This window comes from Anser cygnoides, chromosome 22 (genome assembly GCF_040182565.1).
Source record: "Anser cygnoides isolate HZ-2024a breed goose chromosome 22, Taihu_goose_T2T_genome, whole genome shotgun sequence".
In the NCBI taxonomy this organism is placed as follows: Eukaryota; Metazoa; Chordata; class Aves; order Anseriformes; family Anatidae; genus Anser; species Anser cygnoides.
This window is the reverse complement of record NC_089894.1, coordinates 3,168,962-3,190,942: the sequence shown is the minus strand read 5'-3', so window position 1 is coordinate 3,190,942 and position 21,981 is coordinate 3,168,962. Positions and strand designations below refer to the sequence as shown.

The window sequence follows — 21,981 nt, the reverse complement described above, 5'->3', positions numbered from 1 at the left end:
AGCAGCTTCTCAGTTTTTGGCTGCACGAGGTCAGTCTGGGCCAGCACAGCACAATGACAATTCTGAAGCAGATTCCTCAGGTGCGAAAGCCTTCAGGAAAATCATTGTGGAGCTGCTTTTGAGGGGATCTGAGGCCTTACTTAAGATTTAAAAATAAACCAGCAGTCTGTACATTTCGGGTTTTTTGGTTCAGTACAAATGGAATAAACTTGGCTGCTTATACACCGTCAGTAAGTCTCGGGTTTCAGAGTAGAGGGAGAGATGAAACAAACTGTTTTGGGCACCTATCGGTAACAAAACTTTGTCCCTGGTTAACTCTCTGACATCCCTCAGGAAGTGGAAAGCACATGTTTAGGTAGTGTAAGCCTTTTTCCTTTTATTTAGAATACCCTCTTTGTTTAAACAATATTCCCCCCCCAGATACAAAGTTCGGCCAGTAAAGATTACATGGAAACTGGAACACGCATCGTATGGAATACAAGATGCACCGGATGAGGAAGTTTAAAAACTTTCCGAGCGAAAAGTAGAACAAAGAAAAAAGTCTCCTAACATTTTCCCAAAGGTTTCACTCTCCTGTCACACACACTCTCCAAATGACAGCTAGCAAATTCAACTCTGCAAAAGAAAACAGAGCCACGTCAATCGGGAGGAAAGAAAACAAGCCTCGAGGACACAAACGCACCTTGGCCTAGGAGAAGCGGCAGGTCCAGAGCAGCTGCGACCTCTGGCTCCTGCGCCCACTCACCTATGTTAGCTTCTTGGCTTTGTTGTAGAGCGAATCCACTACTTTACTCATATTCTGAATAGTCTCGAGGGCAGCTTCATAAGTTTTGTCTACTGGGGGTTCATCAAAGATGATCAGGACTCCTTCGCCTTGGTCAAGGATGCCTGCGGACACAAAGCTGCGGTTACCACTGTAACGCTCGATGGATCACGTTGTTTGTCAGATCTCATCTTCCAGACAACGGGCATTCAGGGATCTACCCAACAGACATCCAGTCAGCTGCACCAGGTCTGGAAGGGGCTGATGTGCTGTGTTAGATTAGCTGACCGATTTTGCCCAGACTGCATTAGTGGTAGCTTACCCAGAAAGAAACAGCCCGGAGAAGGGCCCAAAATCACACAGAGGAGATGCTCAGGACTGCACGCTCCCTGACTGCTACCTTCCTCCTCGAGGCCCTTGTGCCCTGCAGGATGCCTCAACACAACAGACACTGGTGCAAGGCAAAGAAGCCATTTTATAATTAAACTATTTCCAGGTGCCAGATGGGCACTGCAGCTGAGTTCTGCCGTTTTTGAGCTTCTCTCTAAGCAATGTGCCTCTTTTAGCCAGTTCCCATTCATCTTGCTCAGCCAGATCAAGAGGGCTTTCTAAATCAACACCAGGGACAATGTAAACAAGAACAGAGCTTCTTCCCTGAGGGTGAATTAGAAAAGCAGCTCCCTGTGGTCCCAGACAAACCCAAACCATCAGCGGGGAAAGGTGACCACATATGCCAGTAAGCTCCAAGGCAGAACAGCGCATATTTGCTACGCAGCCCACCAGTGGATCTCGTAACTGTCCCTGGATGCAGCTGCAGGAAGCAAGGACTAAAGTGTGGTTTCTGATTTGTGAGAAATTAACCCTCAAGATTAATCAAGGCAGAAGAAAGGAGCAATAGAATAACCTTAATGACAACAGAGTAACAGAGAATCCACCAGTATGTACTCTTCCCACAGTGCCTGTTAACCTGCATGCCTGCTGTCAGAAGCAGAGCAGAGCACTCCAAGTTCAAAGGCACGGTGATGAAGAGGAGACTACCCAAAGCTTTAATACGTGACCTGGCCATGGGTGTCAAGGCAGTCAGGACTGAAGGATGCAGAGACTCACCATGAAATTTCTTGTCCAAGATCATTTGTGACAGTTTCCTTTCTACATCAGCCTGAAATTGAAGCAAAAAAAAATAATAAAAGTCTCCCAGAACTTTATAAAGAAATATGATTTTTACTAGTCCACACTCAACATCCCTAGGAGGATACAAGCACTGTTTGAAAGCAGCTATTTTACCACAGAACGTGATGTCAGGACAGATCTCTCCTTGCACGCTGCTTTGGTACTGCCATATGCTTTAGGTGGCATAGGAAATTAAGCAGTAGCTTTTAATGGTGAGAGCACCAAGTCGTCTTGCCCTTTTGTTCCACTAAAGACGGTGCATCTGTCTTCATACAGGCATTACCATTAGGGGCATTCTAGCTTGGTTCAGCAAATATTTAGTCAAGTATTGGCCAAGCTTCAGCTAAGCCATTCAGTACTGAGACAATCTCCTGCTCAGAGCGAGGCATGGCCCCACAGGAGGCGGCTCTTCCTCTTGCACTCTTTGGACAGGGGACACACAGCTGTAGTTAAGAACCAGCTGCAGTCCAGCTTTTACTCTCATTACTAGGCATGCGCTGAACACCAAGAGCTAGACTAGAAAAGACCTGCACGGGCGAAAAAGGAAGACAGCTGATGGAACAACCTGGAAGGCTGGAGCTCACGACAGTTAAGACCTCTGATCTTAAAAGTCATACTACAGGACAAAAGCACTTTGGGATGCAACTGGCTGGAGACTACAGTGGATTTTCCTAAGATTTAAGCTGGCTGGGATTGTCTTTAAAGCAGTTATTGCAATGGGCAGTGTGACATACGCATCCCTAATGAAATTTCAATCACTGATTAGCTGGATCCTACATCTTAAGGGTCTAAACACATTCCTCTGGGCATGCTCGTGAAGATTAAATGCAGTTCAACTGGGAAGACTGAGCTGATCATGAGATGAGCTGTTACTACTGCAGAGGAAGATCTGTCTCCAATAAAAAGTAAATGGTAACACACAGAATGAAACCCACGGGAACTGTCCACATTAAAGTTAAATCCCCAAGAGCGATATTTGCAGGTAACTGCTATGGAGCTGACCTGTTGGGTTTAATAGCCTATGTTTATTTCCTGGTGGCAAACGCCATTTGACCTCAATTCCTTTGCCCTCTTAAGACATGTCACTGATTTCTAGTAATGTTCTTACCTTTGAGAGCTTGATAAGGCTGGATATGTGTTCAATCTATAAGAGAGATTAATAGAGTTAAATAAATCTTTAGCTGTACCTTTGACACACAACACTGCGGTATGGGGCTTATCTACACAACAGTTCAAGGGTCTGTAAACGCTCTGGCCTACAATCTACAATGTTTTTCTCTGTTTTGCAGCTTCATGTCCTTCAGATTTCATATCTAATTGCACCTGAAGATTGACTAGCTATGAGCCAGACACCTAGAGCCACTTCACTGTGAAACGTGAAATAACTCATTTCTTCTCCAAGATCACTGCAGCTTTACGCACACTCTGAAAGAGCCCTTAATAGCCAAACACTGTTCCCTTCAATGGTAAAAGCATGTCCACATTTCACCGCATATAAATGAAATAGGTGGAAAGTACAACGATTCTGGAATATGGTTTCCAAAATTCCCCTCAACCCTTTCCTCATCATCTTTCAGCTGAACCTGATGAGTTCTTGAGCTGTGGATGTGCTGAGCAGCAATGAGTAAAAAGCATTCTGCATGGAAACAAGTCGTTCATCCAGTTAAACGCCAACAGAAGGGGACAGAAGTGCCAGCATTTTGGTGTGCTTGATGGAAACATTTACCTGTACTCGGGAGAAGGGTTCGATGACTCTGATCAGATTCTGTTCCAATAAGTTATCATAGAGTTTAGCCAAATGAGTGTTTATGATGGGGTCGTCCCTGAGCTCCACCTTATAGTCTGTCAGAGCCTGAAGAAGACACAGTGGAAACAGATCACTCAGGTAGTGACAGGCCTCCTGTCCTCCACATCCCCCGAGTATAAAATAGCCTCCCCTCCCTGCCCAGCACAGTATCAGTGGCTAATCTAATCCTGTAATTTAGCTGGAAGGCCAGGAGATCACCACAGCCTAACAGTCTTTCAAGCACCTTGCAGCAAGCATCTTTCATCTTTACACCACTGGAGCTTAGCAAGTCAGAAAAATCTCTGGTTGACACTCAGGAATCAGCATGATAGGATTATTCCCTGGCACAGGAATCCCCCCCTTTCTCTTTGTAATGTCCTTGCTGAACACCCAGGAAAACTTTTAGGAAGGTACACATCCCAGTGAACAGCACCAGAACTACAGGAAACTGGTTCTGAGTTGGCTCTTCAAAACCAGAAAAATCTAGTTTCAAGCAGACGACTACTCCCCACGCTGCAAAAAATAAACCAGTTGAGTATTACGGAGTATCATAGAATCATAGAATATCCCGAGTTGGAAGGGACCCATAAGGATCATCAAGTCCAACTCCTGGCACCGCACAGGTCTGCCCAAAAGTTTAGACCACGTGACTAAGTGCACAGTCTAATCTCTTCTTAAATTCAGACAGGCTTGGTGCAGTGACTACTTCACTGGGGAGCCTGTTCCAGTGTGCAACCACCCTCTCAGTGAAGAACCTCTCCCTGATGTCTAGCCTAAAATATTTGCCTGAAGTATTTGCCTTCTACAAACATTTGTTGTTACAGCTTCCTGCTGCGGGATGTGGCAGCTCCTACAACTTTCCACTCAGTTACTTCTGAATGCTTTGGCTAGCCATTTCCCATTTTCTTTCTCCTGACTCACCTTTTCAAAATCTGCCAGCGATCGGTTCTTACTGGCCTGTGCCACACATTTTAATGCTTCTGTCTGCAAAGAAAGAAAATGAGAGAAGGTTATTTTTCCAGACTCTCCTCAGTGCTATTAGGCCAACTGTGCAGTATACCGAGGACGTGCTTAAGAAGCAAAGAGGGAATGTTCCTTTTGCTACAAAGCCATGTCACTTTTACTTCCACGTAGGAAGAGTAAGAACAGCTGCTAAAAAGGAGAACTTGCAGAACAGCTGCAGGACACAGCATGAAATCAGCTTCATGGCAGCAAAGAACTCAAGTTTTGCAAGGTTTGAGAATACCAGCTGCAGGTCCTATCAGGTTGCAGGTTGAGAGCAACGTTGATACAATTGTTAAGGAAACTGCACACTTGCTTAACAAATGGGGCCATTTTCAGCCCTTAAGCTGTTTCTCCCCTTCAGCACTGCCTCTGCTACCAACACCCTATCACCAACAGCATTGGAAAACCGTTTCTTGTCTACCCAGCACTTGCAGAAACAAAGCAAAAGACTCGGCCACAACCAAACTACCATACTGATATTAAATAGAATAGTAACCCCACTGGAACAATAGCTTCCAAGTGGTGAGAGACACAAGCGCACTAGAAACAGGTCAGCCCAGTGGCTACGGTACATGAGGCCCACGCTTCTGTTATCATCTCTCCCAGTGAATTGCCCCCAAGGCTGTCTGTCCACTTTCCCTCTGCTCCCTAAGCTCAGCTTCCACAGCTGCTGCACAAACTTGTGGTCACTGTTGTCTCAGGAGGACGGTGCAGGGAACAGCTGAAATTTCCTCCATGGAGAGGAAGAGCCCTCGGCGCTCTGAAAAGAAGCCTCCAACTCAGCTGTCACCAGGGGGAAGAGGATGAAGCAGGGCCACAGCTGCCCTTTGTGATCCAGCAGGGATAACACAGGGATATCCCTACTTCCGACTCTTTTCTATGCACCTATGCTCACTGACCTCATCCTCCTCTACTAAATAGCTTCCCCAATCCTTTGTGAGGTAGGTGGGTATTAGCTCCTGTGTCAAAGCAAATAGCTGGCAGACCAAAGCCACTGAGGGCATCAGTACGTAAGCTTGGCTCAGACCCTGGCACGCCTGGCTCTTGGCCCTGTGCTTAACATAAGCATCCCTGGATTTAATACGGGGGTGGCATTCACAGGCTGGCAAGTTAACGTTAGAATAAACAGTTGATTTAACAACTCCCCAGCTGCCTGCCTTCCACCTTACAGTCATCTAGGTCTCAAGCTGCTCAGCCTCACTGCTATGAATGGATTTTTAGGACTTGCTACAACACAAGTAAAAACAATGAACAGCTCGTATTTAAATACATCAGATTCATGGCTGCAGCAGCTGATGAGGGTTCAGATGAGTACCGTACACCACCAGGCATTTAGAACTTCATGAAGAAAACAGGGAGGAGAAAAACAGAGAAAATGAAGTGAGAGGGTCAGATTTTCAGGTGGTGAAAAAATCACTGTGTTCCCTTTGAAGTCAATTGATTTATGGTAATTTAATCAGTTCTGGATCTTGTTCAGGATACTCAGAAGCGTAGGATATTTTGGTATGAAAAGATCTGACACAGTAACACAATATTCTCAGAGACAATAGGAAGATAGAAAGGATTAAGTTTCTCTACCTGTCTTCCCGCATACCGCAGAGCAAGCTTTCCACTCACTAATGCCTGCACATCTTCTGGGCTAGAGAGGGGAAGGAAGGGAAGAGAGTATCTGTTCAACAACATGGCCAGCTTAAGTTTCCATGTGCCTCAAAGTTTCCCAATTCATAACAAATTACTAAAGTTCAAATAATGTTATATCAGAACCAGTGAATAGTTTATAAACAAAGACAAACGGCCGAGTCTGTCTGATTTAGTTCTTTCATTACTGTAGTCTTATATACAAAAAGCCTTTCCCATTTAAATGTAGGAAGCATTCTTTGCAGAACCATTTGCCACGTACATGTTAAGCATAATTTTGCACAGCAACATGTATTTCAGGGCGGTGATGGCTTTTGGGTTGTCAATTGAATCATATCCCTCAAACGCCTCATAAAAATATGAATAGGCTGTTTTCCAGTCCTTCTCTTCTGCTGCGTGGATAATACCTGTTGAGAGGAACAAACAGGCAAGCATCAGAGTTAATTCTAAATGTAACTGGACGAAGACAGAATGATTTGCTTGCCCAGTGCTTCATCTGGCACTTCAGTAAAAGGAAGCCTTCTCTTCTGTGCTGCCATTTACCTCATTTCTGTAGGAACATCCATGTCCTCTCTTGAGGACAGTGAGTAGCAAACTCATAAAGAACCACCACCAAAGTTGTGGATGTAGCTAAATATGGTCAACACCCCCTTATTGTTTCCCTTTGGAACTTTCATTTGCCCCCATTGTTTATCTGATTTTCTAGACATTGTTGACAGACAAAGGAGTTTTAGTTACAACAGACAAGTCTGGGGCACTTCAGGTAAGTGCCTGCAAATGTGACCAGGAACAATGTTACACTTACATTAACAAGGTGTGATGCTGTACTGCCTAATGAGTTTATGGACCCTCCACCACTGGAAGCTTTCAAGAACAGGACGAATAAACATATGTCAGGAACAATGTAATTATAGCTAATCCTGCCTTGAGGCAGCTGGGCAGACTACTGAGTATCTTGAGGTCCCATTCTATGATTCACTCAGGAGAGAGCAAGTATCAGTCAACTGATGCACCGTGACAAGTCCCAGACTCTCCCCTTCTCCTGAAGGGCTTTACCTGACTGCATGTCTAACGCTGCTTGCAGTTTAGGTGGACAGTAGATTGCGTTGGCTGTAGTCCGTGCAGAGGTTAAAGCTGCTCTTGCTTTTGGCAGATTGCTCAGGGCATGGTAAGTCTTGCTTTCTAACAGCTGCACTTCTACCAGCAATGCCTTGTCGTCCATCTTTTTCAATTCCCGAAGAAGCTGGGAGCCTAGCAGTGGGGAAGAACAAGAACCTTTGTAAGCTGCTTCACATCTGCTACCAGTGACTACACAAACCAGCTCCCTCCAGATGACACCCTTCTTCCCCCATAGGCAGTACTGGCGTTGAGGAAGGGAGGTTAGGCTTACACAACCTGTTCTTCCAAGAAGAAACAAAGGAAAGGAAATAATAGCAGTTGAGCATCAATCCAGTGTTGGAGAAGAATGAACCAGTTCTGTGCTAGAGGTAGAAGAGGGCAGTGAGAATAGCTGGGCATGTGGACAGGGTGCCTCTGCCACCTCATCACCAGCAGCAGACACTCAACAGAAAGTCAAGGACGTGTTGTGCAGTTCAAATTGTCACTCTGTTACACCTTCCCCAGATGACAGTACGATTTACCACTCACATTCAGAGCTCCAATCAAACCAGAAGTACTGCCCGTTCCTGCATCATTCCCCTAGGGTGAGAGCTGGGGACTTTCAAGCAAATCCTAAGAATACGGGATGAGGAAGGAATGTTTTAAGCACAAGACAGCTACAGATCAAATTAAGGAGGTAGGAGTGGGTAGCCTAAGAAACACCTAGATAAACTGTCACATTAAAGCCTTGTGAGGACAGCAAGAGCTAACCTTAGAGGAAATTTTCCCCCTTTCTTCTCCCCCTACAAGCCAAACAGCCAACTTAGGGCAAGCAGAGACAAGAATTTTATCCTCATTTGCTGCACTTAGAAGCTGAAAAACATTGCTTAAACATACGGCGAGGTGGAAAAGAACAGTGTCTCTCTAGAAACACGATGTAGGGGCTCTTTATTGCGTCTACTCCGCTCCGCTGCAGACATAATCATGTCTTCTTGGCCAGCCACAAAGAAATGCTAGCCCAAAACACTGCTATCTTGGTGGAGTGTTCAGAGAGGATGCCCTATACATAAAGGCCTTCTCAACTCCCTAAGCTGTACCACCATCACTCAAGTGATTAAGTTAATTAAGCATAGCTTTGGCGTGTGAACTCTGATGAGCTTAAACCTGAGGTCATTACACATCCACATGCAAACTAATTCTAACTTGATATTGAATTCCATGTATCAGAGCACTTAAGATAGCTTTATATTCTGATCGGATACAAGCCACCCGGGTGACTCTGGACATGACACATGCTCTTGCTGCCACGCTGTTTAAGAACTTATGGGTCCCTGATGAAACATCACAGCTGCCCAGGTGAGCACTTCTGTTCATGTCAGTGCAGTCATCTCTCATCCCTGCTCATACCCGCACACTGAGCTGGTAGAGCGCTCTGTACAAATACCCTTTAGCCAGCTTAAACCTCTTCTCACATCACTGCAGTCATTTGCAAAATGAGCATTTGTAAAGCACCAAAGGGAGTTGGGCTGTGTAAGATGACCTGCTTTACTCTGCTTTGCAGCAGAGCAGGAGAGTTCACATGGTTAATTACCATATCTCAGGTGGTGTAGAAGCAAATTCTTAAAGCCTTTACACTGCTTCACAAGAACTTGTCTAATTGCATCCTCAGAGGTTTGCCATTTCCTGGCATTACTACTATTTTTATTGAGGCAGCTTTTGAGTGAGCCAAAGAAAGCTGCTTTCTGACCACAGCACTATACTACGTATGTTACAGCAGGAGACAAACCTGATGGCTTCAACTGGATACAATTCCCCTTTGCTTCCAGAATTATTTGAAATGAACACATGATGTCAATGAAGAGGTGTCTTGAAGCTTTTACTGCCACACTATAGTGAAAAATGGCAGACCTGGTACAGCACTGAGGAAATTAACGTCTGAGTCCTACAAAACTTATCAAAGAACATGACGTAATTGGTCCTTTCCCTTGACAGCCTCTAGACTAATTTCAAAGCAGAGAACTACCACTGCCACCTAGTGGGAAACTCACCTAGCTGCAGTGCTTCTTGGTACCTCTTGGTATCGAAGTACAGAGAGACCAGCCTCGCCTGGAGAACAGAAAAGGAACTGCTGTGAGGAAAGCCAGAGAAAGGTAGTACAGGTTTATTTGGTAAAATTAAGTTTTATATTCTTATCTGCACAAAATTCACTAGCTTAGTTTGTATTCATTACATCACATGATCCAATTCTGCAAGATCTACCATCTGGACAACTGGCTAGAACTAAATACGGTGGGTAAAATCCTGTCTACTTGAATACTGAGATGAGTCACTAGCATTCAGTATAATCACTATTGGCCTTCTACTGCACATACAAAGATCTGGACAACACGCTAGAATTTCTCTACTTTTACTGTTATTAAATCTGATAGAGGGAAAAAGAGGGAAAATGCTATTACACACGTTTGGGATGCACAATGTAACATACCTCCAGAGCCTGGCGTAGGAAAGTCCTCTTCTCTGATTTGGCCCATTCAATACACTCTAAACACAGGTCAACCTTAAAGGGAGCAGAAAGAAATTTGTCAAGCCTTCTGCTGCCCCTCTTTAAAACAGCAGTATGGCTCAATCATTTCCTACAAAGCAACACAGAAATACAACGCAGCCTAAATCTCCACAACGTAGGTTAAGGGAGTAAGTCATTCCAGTCTCAAGAGCAGCATTGCTAAATCTCAAAATAGCTTTATTTTAAAATGAACCTGGAGATTAGATAACAGCCTTCATCACTAATGCCTACCCCAAGTGTCTCGATGAACCACGCCTTCAGTATTACCCAGGTAAGGTGTAGTTTGACGAGAACTGCAGCTCAGTAGCACAATGCTAAGCACCTCTATTAAACAAGTACTCGCTGGTAACCACACAAAATATTCTTTAGCCTCAGGCTGCATCGTGTTAACAGCAGAATTTAAGCTGCCAGAAATGTTACACAAAATGAGGTAGAATGGCTAGAGTTTACTTTAAATATTTTCGTATTCTACTTGCTAGACTAACTTCCTGCACCTTGCAACTCTGTTCACTGTATTATATAACTTACAGCAGTACTGCAAGAGAAAGTAAAATTCAGAAGGCAAACTAAGGTTTAGTCTAAGCTTTAATTGTAACAAACAAACACACAGCAGACCACCTTCTTTCATGGCTTTTCTAATGCATTTCGCTTCCAGTAATTTTTTCTGACCACCAGGGACAACCCTCCTACACTGGAATATGAAAATAAAGATTTGGCTTCCCAAGTTCCACCAGTTAGAATTGCTGCTGAAATCCTAGGAGGGATTTCTTAAACGTCTGGGGGGTTTGTTCGAAACAACATCTGGGTACGTGAGAACTGATTCTGCCTTAGGCAAGGGATGGCCTAAAAGGCTTCGAGGTCTTTTCCAGTCCTGTTTTGCACTATTTCATTTGGCAACAAAGAGAACTGCATTTTCAATTGCTCTACAAATAAAGAGGAAAATGAAGTGTATGTGTTTTAGGGCTTAAATACGTCAGACCATGGGTGTCCTTCAGTAGTATAAAGCAGCAGAGATGCCTGGGCTCCACTGTTTACAAACAAGTTAGGTGCCAGGAATCAGTCAGTAAGTGACACTGGATGTTTTATCTATTGCTTCAAAGCAGAGTAAAGCAACCTACTGGCTTCTTCTTTTTTAAGATTGATGAGATTCCTGCCATGCATAAAGCAGTTTCTTTCTGCCCTAACTAGAAGAGGGTGCCAATGTACTACTGGGCCGTTATACATAATAATTAATATTGCAGTGCCAGGTTCAGAAATGCCTTTTTCCAAAGCCTCTGGATCACAGTTCTTTCTGGAGCAGCTCTGTAGCTGTACTACACTGCAGGACTTGTCAGCTCCTTGTCACTTCTTATTAAATGAGGACAGCTTATGAAAAGCCATTATGAAATTGCAATTTATTGCACAGTGATTGCTTGAGCATTAGGAGTAGAAGTCTCTAATTTCACTGCTTTACTGGACTCTTGGGAGTTGGGAGTCTTCTTAATATGCTTTACACTGGGGAAGCAAATATCCCTCCGAACATTTCTGAGGTATTAAACGTATTCAGGAATACCACAACAAGAACCTCACAGGTTCGGTGTTACAATTCCTTAAGGTTTTGGGTTTGGCTTCAGAATGTGTGTGAAAGGGACTGTTTTGGCTAACTGTCTCCATCTTTATTACTCCAAGTTCTTCTCCTCCCATAATATGCCACCTTTTGGGACTGCATTCAAATATTTACCTCAAGTTACCTTCAGAAAAAAGTCTGAAGCCACTCATTTTTCCCCAACCTGTTAAGGGGTTCTCTCCTTACCTGCACATCCTACACTGCTCCCCCTTAACCTTTTCTGTTAAAGAAGAGAGGCAAAGATTCTGTCAGGCACTGTTTACAGTACACACAAGCCACAAGAACTGAGCAGCTTATGAAGAACATTTGCTGTGTTACCTGAACTCCAGGATGATACTTCTGTGACATGGTTAGAAGAATGCCATCTGCCTCGTAACGCGGCAGATCCTCTTCAAGACTGTAACCCGTCAGTCGCTGCGTGCACAGTGGTACGTGGGCTGTGTCCTTAACACACTGCTTACCTCCTTTCTAGCTCCCTTTCCGTCTACCTGCTCTGGTGGGTCAGCCACGGTACAGCCCTACAGTACTGCAGGTTAACAGCACCTGTAAGTGGCTCCTCCTCATTTACACGTTGCTCCTGTCCTTCTCCCATTCCCTCTAACCAACAAGTCAACTGGACAACAGAAAAAAAACAAATTCCAGGGACCTACAGGGAATGAAGTAAATCCTAACTGTGGCCTATCTTACACTCCACGGGTTTCCTAGTGGAAAAGTTCCTTCACTGGAAGTAGTTTACGCTTGGTCGCTCCAAAAGGCTTTCCACTCCCACTTCAGGAGTAACTCCTACGCCTCAGAAGCTCTCTGTAGAATGAAACAACCACCACGCTGTGTCCCCATACATTGCAACTTCATGGCTCCAGCTGAAAGATGCTAAGTAATGCCATCTTCTAATCCCACCTACTCATGAACAGACCTTGAACACTCCCTTCTCTAGCTCCGTGCCATCACACACTGCCCCAGTTTTCCACTAGACTGAGCTCCCTGGGACATGTACAGCACATCTCACCTCTCACAGCCCAAACACTAATCCCATTACAGAATATTACTAATGCTTTATTAGGTGTAAACCTAATTTCAAACTACACAAATTTTTGAAAAATTCTCAGGGTGAGAGTTAGACCCCACCAAGACAAGGCTTGCACACAAGCATGGTTATAAGTGAACTGAATTATCTAATGTTTTATTAATAGAATATATCCAAATGCATTAAATGAAGGTTTCCTGACATGAATAATTCTTCAGTGTGAAATAAAGTAGGTCAGGTAATGATGCTGAAGGCTTTTGAGGAACAGATTATTGCTGAAATTTAAATCTCACCTCCTGTCCCGTTGCTGCCTCCATATCAAGGAACAAATCGAGCAGGGATCGGACTAAGCGGGCTGCTTTTGCTTTGCTGATGGAGTTCAAGAAGGGTCGGACATACTTCAGAAGTCCTCCCAGCTCTGCAAACAGGAAAAACCAAGTCATGAAATACAACCACACAGCCAGAAGTTACACTGCAGTTGGAATACTTGACATGCCTATACACGGCAGTATTTATTATACCAAGCACTTTATAGCAGTCTCTCAACATCACTTACAGGAAAAGAGTGATAAACGTCACCTGAAGGAATGCCCCGCAGTAAACAAGGGGACTGGCAAGGGTGACCGCTGGGTTCTGGTCTTACCCACACAGCATACGTTTCCCGTTACTTCAGTTCGCCCAATTATAACACCATTTGTAGGTGCCTCAGGCACGTTTTAAAAATGTAAGCGCCTGTTAAATGCTTTGAGATTTTTCTATAAAATGGGCAATGGAGTTTATAGTTTAAGTATGTTTTTATTGACTCACAGTTTGAAGTTTTCCTCTGCCATACTTAGAGAACCCTAGCAAGTCAGATACACTCCACTGCTGAAAAAAGGACAGTTAACACTTTGACTACCCACATTACCTAATTAGATCTCAGCTGGCTTAACTAGCTTTCTGTTCTCCTAGTCTCCAGTCCAGCATACAGTTATAGAGCTAATCTCAAGCTAAGAAAGGAAAAGTCTTTCGTTATGGTGAAATACACTAAAAACATCATTCCTAGAGCATAAAGGGAAGGGGCAGTCAGTGTCACAGCAGTTTCAGGACCCAGCGCTCCGGGAAGCAGAAGGGAGTTACGTGTCGGAATTGCACAGCACAAGCTGGAAGTCTCCTCCTGTGATAAACACCACGCGGCCCGTCGTGACAGGTCAGACTGATGACTATTTACACGGAAGATGACACTTGCAGCAGCGCAGCACCATGCCAGTGCATGGTTCAGTGCTGACTCACGAAGTCGTGGGGCTGCATGCTGGAATCACAGCCTCTAATTTCAAGTCTCACCCAGACGTCAAGACTGATTCTTTACGAGATTTCATAGTAAAAAAAATAAACAAAACTTGTAATAAATGTATCAGAAACCCTCAATATACCCTATACAAAACTGGTATCAGAATCAAAACTAGACTAGCATAATTTTACTTCAACTAGGCCATTGGAGGAGCATCAACAGAATTTCAGTTTTGAAAGATTCTAATAAAAATGGCTGACAATAAGGTGTTCATATTTCATTTAGCATTAATGCAAAAGAATTAGGCTATAAGAACATCTCGGTAATGTTTTTTTAATTTTTATTTTTCCAAACTATTTAAAAGTTTAATCAAACCTAATAAAATTGCATTTCTTACCCTGTTAAGAGACGGAACTCGGTGTTCCATCCCAGTTGCTCATGGGGATGTACTGATGTTTTTACATACCTGGAAGTGCAGTTTTAAAACAAATGAAACTTATAATTCTCTATTCTCACATGAGCCTTATTTTCCAAACAGCAGCGTAAGAAATCATGACCCTTTCTATAATGAATCACATTTTGTAGAACAAGCAAACAAAAAAAGACACTGACTGCCACGTCTAAGATTTCATAAAAATTCTTTACTTTATGTTTAAAAACGAATGGGCAGGTTTTTCTAGAACCAAGGTGCTGCTACTTCGGTAAGATGAAGTCCCACTGACGGACAGTTTTAATCAGCACTCGGCTTTTACTCAACAAGGAACACTCTACCTACTGCCCCATGACAGGCTGTAATTTTAACCACCCCACTTCATCCTGAGGACACACGTTACACCACGAGCCATTCAACCTGCAATACCACTCACGCGTGTAAACCCTAATCATTTTAAGTCAAAGAAAAGTTAAACATTCTTCACCAACTGCTTCATGTAACAGTGAACGAACTGCCACGACAGCAACAGGCAGCAGCTTCCAACGTCACAGCACACTAAATACATCGCTTTGGCACAGAGCTGCTCCCAAACGTCCCTCCTCTTGCTGGGAGCTGAGAGGTGTGCTCCCGATCAGCCCGCTGGGCTTGGGAGAGGAGCAGCGCCAGAGCTGGAGTTGCCTAGGAGCAGGTTCCCGTGCTCTTCCCCAGCGCAACTACCACGAGCACTGGAAAACACAGCGCTGAACCGGTCACAGCACTGCATCCTTATCCGCTAGCTCCCTAACTAAGAACTTTTCAGTCTTCCCCATCACGGCAGCCAGGCTCCCTTCGAGGTCCATCGACTCTCAGCTACGGCGAGGCACCGCTCCCCACACTGCGCACCGCTGCCCCACGCCAGCGTCTCAGGACCGATGGGATTACGCTCGTTTTAGTGCTGAACGCACTTCGGCAAAGGAAAGGAACTTCAGAAGAAAAGAAGGGAAAACCACAGGAAATATACTGCAGTACTTACCTTCCTATTGACTCGCTCAACAGCTGCTCGGGAATTCACTAGACAACAGATTCTAAGCCAACAGCTAGGAAATCCATACATTTTGCAGACCCCATTCAGGCATGCAAGCTGAAAGTTCCCACAGAAACTTCTCTTCCCCAACAATGCAACTGTCAACTATTTTTAGGATTTTTCTTTTTTAAATGAACGCAATGGTTGGTTAAAGGGGTGTGATTGACAGCTCTAGAGAATTGATGAGCAGCAGCCCTGGAAAATGAATTCTGATTTTCAGCCTTCCACAAAGCTAACATGCCATGCACCTCAATTCCTGATCTGAGAGTTATTCCAGTCCCACAGTTTTAAGCAATGCTATAAAATCTGGACCTGTTTAAAAGAAGCGATTAATCCTTCAGTTGAATCCTCGATCTCTATCAAGCAGACAAAGGCGGTAATTTGTTGTTTTTTTAAAAAAACAACACAAAGGCCGTAGTTCACCAGAGATTAGTCCTCTAAAAACTACAGATTTGCTTTACGCTCTCAGCCAGACAGTGGCAGGGCAGTTACAATTTCCAAACCCTACCAACCAAACTGCTGATTTTTTTCCACAGGCTGCAACTCCCAGAGCCTTTCACCTCTGGAAGTTCATAGAATCAAAGAATATCACGAGTTGGAAGGGACCCATAAGGATCGTCGAGTCCAGCTCCTGGTTATCACTTGGAAGTAGCCACCGAGCTATACCTAGAACCCACCAAAGAAATCCCACCAGCTAAAACTAAAACGTAGGCAGCGAGATTCACAGCGAGATCTATTTTATTCGTGCCAGAAACTGCATTCTCACAAATGTCCTCTTTAGGCTACGCAGCACCAGATTCACTCCTGCTCAGCATCAAGATCTGAGCCTGCCTGTCGCCAGCATCCTTGTGAACAGTTGTACCTGGGGAAGGTGTTGCTGACCCAGCCTGCCTGTCTCTCCTACCAGCACACTACAACCCAGGAAGCAGACAGGAAGGGAAGGTGCCAGTGTCTTTCCCACAGGTCTAGCACACTTCTACGCTGTTGCGCCACCTCCTTTCTTTGTCCCTCAGCTTCACCACAAAGCTCCAGAAAGCACAACGTGGTGATCTCACGCTGATCTACGTATACACAACTGGCTTCTTAATGCTGCCAACTCCATTTCCTTCTGAAAAAAAATGGTTTTGATAAATTAACATTGTCATTTTCAATCGCTTAGCCTTCCCCTTAAAAATCTTTTGGCTATCCATCCCCTGAGGATGGAATGAAGTTCTTCATGCTTGTGTAAGAGTCAAGCTTCAACTCAAAAACGTCCCAAATCCTGCCACAGTAAGGAGGCCATCAGGCACCTAAAAGAACTTTTCTCAGGCTTCTGCAAACCTCTGCACATCAAAATGATCTGCACATCAGATCATTTACCTGGAGACACTCTTCTGGTGATTTCCTCCCTTTTTAGCCCAAGAATACACATCTCCCTTGGAGCAGGAGCAAAGCCGTGCCTCGTTACCTTTACAGAAGCAAACATCAGAGTGCACAGGACTCCTGTACAGCACGGACACCTGCACCCGAGCTGAGCGACCTGAGGTCCTGTACTATTCAGTGAGAGGAACGGGCACTTCTACAGCATTTCTCCTGTTCTAAATTCTTACTGCAGGATGAGATGAATCGTGTGCTGGAACAGCCTCTCTCTCCTCCACTGACTATAAAGGCAGCCCACACTAGGAAATCGGACGTGGACATCTACAGCCAGGTGAGACACACAGCACCTTTGCTTCCAGCTCTAAGCACAAGTCATCTACTTTGTCCCAAGCGCTGTTCAATTGCAGATCACCCAGGGATCAGTGTCCAGAACGCTCCAACACATGCAGACGTGGGTTGATCAGCTAAATGACCAAGTCAAAATATACGTTTACAAAGACTGGAGAGTAGGACACACAGCGTGAGTTTCAGAATAAACACAAAGCTGCAGTCTTTGACCAGCTGTTATCCAAGACCTTACACTGCTTTCTGTGAACCGCTCCAACACTAGGTTTGGCGTCCCAGCTGAATTTCAGTTTGGTTAAAGGTTCTGCTGGCCTGTTTTCCCCATCCAGTTTCAGTTTGTTAAAGGCACGCACGCTTCACTTCACGTTCTGATTTATTGTCAGGCATACTTAGAACAGCACAGGGCCATACCATGGCCAACTGTCTGCTGTAGACAGAACGCTCTTTGTACGGATGTGGCGTATCAGCTCCTAAAACACTTGAGGTGAAAGGTGCTCCAGAAAGGCAAGACCATTCCTCAGCAAAAGAAACAAAATAAAACTGCTGAGTGCCAAGTAGCACAGACACCGCCATAAGCTTTCCAGGACACAGAAGACACGAAGAGGTCCTACTCAAAAGTCACCGAACAGAGAACTTTTCTCCACTTCTGTCCTTTCACGCGGTCACAATAGGAGGACTGTCAAGTCTTGCTCTTGTGCGGAGCTGGCCAAGCATTTTCTGATGTAATGTTTCAGCAGATAAATCAATTGAGAAAGAAGCTGCTGGTGAGAAAGGAGGTTTTTGGACAATATTTCCAATTCGAAACAAGGCTCTGAGATGTTTAAAAACAAATCCAGAGAAACGTCTCGCTGCATACATGACAACTGAACAAAACTTTAGCTACTTATACTAAAGCGGCCTCATGCCAAAAGGTCATGAACTAAACTTTCCAATGCATCAGCAATCTTTCAGAACACTGGGCCTTGAAGCATGAGATTAATATTTTATGCTGTTTATCTACTTATTTTTTTTTAAGTTTCTGTCCTCTCACCAGACGTAACATCTCCTGCCTAAATCTGCTTTTACTTCTGTCCCGTTACCTGCGTGGACTGCGTTCATTTCCACGTACATTCCTCTCACCCGATACCTCAGTTACTTATTTCAGGCTCACCTTCTGCCTGCCCGGTCTTGGCCAACAGTGATCCCAGTTCCAGGATGCTCTGCTCTTTGACTTGCACCGCTTCTTCATCATTTTCCTGGACATCGCGTTTCACTAGAAAAAAGCAGAAAAGTTACCTTTAATGCCGTTTCAGTTAGAAGATAATCATTGCCGGTCTTCTCTTGGAAAGGCACCAAGAAAGTAACTGTTGTAACAGGCAACAGCAAATTCAGCTTGGGATACCAGATCTGGAAAGCAGATTACGTGGAAAGCTTACATGCAGCGCTTACAACCAGCAGTTGATCTATACTTCACCAAGACTTTAGTCCAGCTGATAGACACGACTGCTTTCTCCAATGTGAATGTTGTCTAAGTTTTGAAGTAGTCCCACTAAGCTCGTCCAGCTGTTGAAGTTTCATTTCAAAAGAACACCACCACACAACAGACCCTCTTCCCACTGAAGCCACAAAACCAAATAGAAGAAATTTAACAGGATTTCCAACGGGGTATTCCGGTATCAGGATTTACGATGCTGCCGCTTCATGCATCAAGTTGTGAGGATCCCTTCCTCGAAACACAGCACAACAACAACTCTGGATCCACAGAGTGCGTTTGCCCTCTTTGCTCAGTAGCAGGGAGGTGCTACCATCGCTGCTTTTACCACCCACTGCAAGAGTCAATATTCTCTCCCACACGAAACCCTGATAAACCGAACGACGCTGGGTGCCAGCTTGAGTAACTGCGGCTCTGAGGTACACAAAAGGGTCAGCTGTGATACAGCAACACCAAGCCTCTATTTGCACAACATCAGTTTCGTATAATTTATCCGCAAAACAATACACCCCGCTCACAACATACTCTGTGGTCTGCTGCCGCATAAATGTTCACCTCCAGCATCACCTGCGCAGGTGAACGAGCTCAGCTTCTACATGAACAAATAAAGCTAAAGTCTTTGCTGCCACACGGCTGTCACCTAGCACTACAGAGGGAATTGAAATCCTCTGCGCTGCCCCAGCAGGGACCACGGCTTTCCGTGCCCGGAACTCAGTACGTGCAGCACCAAAAGCAAAGAAATGTCTCTCAAGCAGGGACGTCTCGAGGCAGCGCTCTCTGGACAGCTCCGACTCCCAGCCACGGGCACCACGAGCTCTTCCCGCTGCGCCGGACCGGACGGAAAGTTGCAGGCACGCCGACAGCCCTGAGCGCACCCCCTACTAATTAACCAGAGAAGCACCGAGAGGGACGAGCAACTTTCAGAGGCCGCGGAGCGCTCCGAACGCCAAGGTCTAACACGGGCGCTAGGAGCCATTTACTCGCCGGGCGCAGGAGGGTGACAGCAGCTCACGGCACCTTTTTGGCGGCGCGCACGTTAAGCGAGCGGAGGGTCGCTCCCTCGCACCCCTGCTCCAGGCATCCCCGAGCCCTCCCGGCTCGGAGCCCCGCTCAGCACCGCGCCCGGCCCGGCCCCGCGGGCAGCACCTGCCTCCGCGCCGGCTGACAGCCCCAGCCCCGCACGGCCGAAGCCTCCCCCAAACTTTCCGCCTTTAAAAGCGCCGCTCCGGCAGCCCTACCGGCACCAACGGCCACAGCCGCCCCCGGCGGGGCTCCCGGCCCCCGCGGCCCCCGCACCCCGACCCCACACCCGGCGGGCAGCAGCGCCCCGGGGTGCCGGCCCCCCCCCCCCCCCCGCCGCCCCTTGCCGCCCGCCGGCTCCACAGGTGGCACCCCGGGGCCGGCCGCCCCCCGCCGCGCCTCCCGCCGGGGCCGGGGCCTCCAGGCCCGGGGGGGGCTCCGGGCAACGGGGGGCGGCCGGGGCCGGGCCTGGCGCCGCACGGTGAGTCAGCAGGCGGCGGCGGCGGGCGGCGGAGGGCGGCGGAGGGCGGCCGGGGCCGGCGGGAGGAGGCGGCGGCGGGCGGCGGCCTCACCTATGGAGTGCAGGATGCCGATGGAGGCCTCGCGGTCGGTGGAGAGCAGGGACTGAGCGCGCTGGAACTCCAGCACCGCCGCCGCCGCCATCTTACGGCTCCCTCACTGCGCCTCGCCGCCGGGCCCGGAAGCGGCCGCCCCGCGGGCACGCCTCCCCCCGCCTCCTTTCCCGCCCCGTGGCATGATGGGAGGTGTAGTCCTGGGAGGGAGGGGGTGCGGGGGGGGCTGGGGCGGGGGGGGCTGGAGGCCCAGCGGCTCGGGGGCTCAGGGGTTCAAGGTTCAGAGGCTTAGAGGCTCCAGGGCTCAGGGGCCCAGAGGTTCAGGGGTTCAGGGCTCAGAGGTTCAAGGGTTCAGAGGCTCAGGGGCTCAGGGGTTCAAGGTTCAGGGCTCAGGGGTTCAGAGGCTCAGGGGCTCAGGGGTTCAAGGTTCAGGGGCTCAGAGGTTCAGGGGTTCAAGGTTCAGAGGCTCCAGGGCTCAGGGGCCCAGAGGTTCAGGGGTTCAGAGGTTCAAGGTTCAGAGGTTCAGGGGCTCAGAGGTTCAGGGGCTCAGAGGTTCAGGGGTTCAGAGGTTCAGGGCTCAGGGTCTCAGAGGCTCAGGGGCTCAGAGGTTCAAGGTTCAGGGGTTCAAGGTTCAGAGGCTCAGGGGCTCAGAGGTTCAGGGGTTCAGAGGCTCAGGGGCTCAGAGGTTCAGGGGTTCAAGTTCAGAGGCTCAGGGGCTCTGAGGTTCAGGGGTTCAGGGTTTAGAGGTTCAGGTGTTCAGAGGCTCAGGGGTTCAAGGTTCAGAGGCCCAGAGGCTCAGGGGTTCAGGGTTCAGAGGCTCAGGGGCTCAGAGGTTCAGGGGTTCAGAAGCTCAGGGTTTCAGGGGGGGAGCTGCTCCACTGTGGGGCCGGGCTGAGAGTTGGGGGGGTTCGGCCTGGGGAAAGGAAGGCCCCAGGGAGAGCTCACAGGGGCCTGCCAGGGCCTGAAGGGGCTGCAGGAAAGCTGGGGAGGGACTCTTCGTTGGGGTGCGGTGACAGGATGAGGGAGAATGGCTTAAAAATGAAAGAGGGGAGATTGCAAAGAGATATTAGGGAGAAACTCTTCACTCTGAGGGCAGTGAGGCCCTGGCCGAGGCCGCCCAGAGGAGCTGTGGGTGCCCCATCCCCGGAGGTGCCCAAGGCCAGGCTGGATGGGGCTGGGGGCAGCCTGGGCTGGTGGGGGAGGTCCCTGCCCAGGGAACCTTTAAGGTCCCTTCTGCCCCAAACTATGCTGTGAGGGGAAGGCCATCACCCTGCCCCTGGGGACTTCTCACCTCTAAAGAGCATGGGAAGTGGGTACTTTCCAATGGGGACCCCACCACGGCTGCCCTGTTGGCGACACCTTCGAATCGGTTGTGCATGGCCCCAAAACTGGCCACCCCCACCCCTGCCTCTGTCCCTATCCGCTGCCCTGCCTGGTGCCCACAGAGCCCCCCAGGGACAGTGACTCCCACCATGGGCAGCCCCCACCCCACAGCCATTCTGGGGACCCAGGGAGCACCCAGGAGTGGTGTGGGGTGAAATGAGCCCGGGATTGCTGTATTGTAACCCCCAAAATGGGGCTGAACCCATAACCTATAGCTCATAACCCATAAACCATAACTTAAAACCCACAATTCATAACATATAACCAACAAACTATAACTGATAATCCATAACTCATAACCTATAACTCATAACCCACAACTCGTAACCTATAATCCACAACCTGTAACCCATTACTCATAACCCATAACCTATAACTCATAATCCATAACTCATAACCTATAATCCATAAG

The 21,981-nt window shown here is 47.1% G+C and overlaps 1 protein-coding gene across 1 annotated transcript; it reads right to left on the bottom strand.

Annotated features, from left to right (window-relative positions):
• Window positions 1-356: 356 nt before the first annotated feature.
• Window positions 357-20,345, bottom strand: PSMD11 (proteasome 26S subunit, non-ATPase 11). Its single transcript, XM_066981521.1, has 14 exons — window positions 20,187-20,345; window positions 18,274-18,375; window positions 12,947-13,071; window positions 9,946-10,017; window positions 9,509-9,566; window positions 7,419-7,613; window positions 6,625-6,769; window positions 6,303-6,363; window positions 4,641-4,703; window positions 3,660-3,785; window positions 3,042-3,077; window positions 1,871-1,922; window positions 746-888; window positions 357-615 (listed from the first exon to the last, which is right to left on the bottom strand). The coding sequence occupies exons 1-13, from the start codon at window positions 20,275-20,277 to the stop codon at window positions 746-748; spliced, it is 1,269 nt and encodes a 422-aa protein (XP_066837622.1). The 5' UTR covers window positions 20,278-20,345; the 3' UTR covers window positions 357-615.
• Window positions 20,346-21,981: the final 1,636 nt, after the last annotated feature.

Bases quoted from the DNA above. Each gene is read 5' to 3' on its own strand.
- PSMD11 (XM_066981521.1), bottom strand. From the start codon at position 20,277: ATGGCGGCGGCGGCGGTGCTGGAGTTCCAGCGCGCTCAGTCCCTGCTC. The intron at 10,018-12,946 runs GTGAGATTTAAA...GCTCCCTTTAAG, and splicing joins AGGCAGCAACGGGACAGGAG to GTTGACCTGTGTTTAGAGTG. The intron at 3,786-4,640 runs GTGAGTCAGGAG...TGTCTTCTTCAG, and splicing joins CGCTGGCAGATTTTGAAAAG to GCTCTGACAGACTATAAGGT.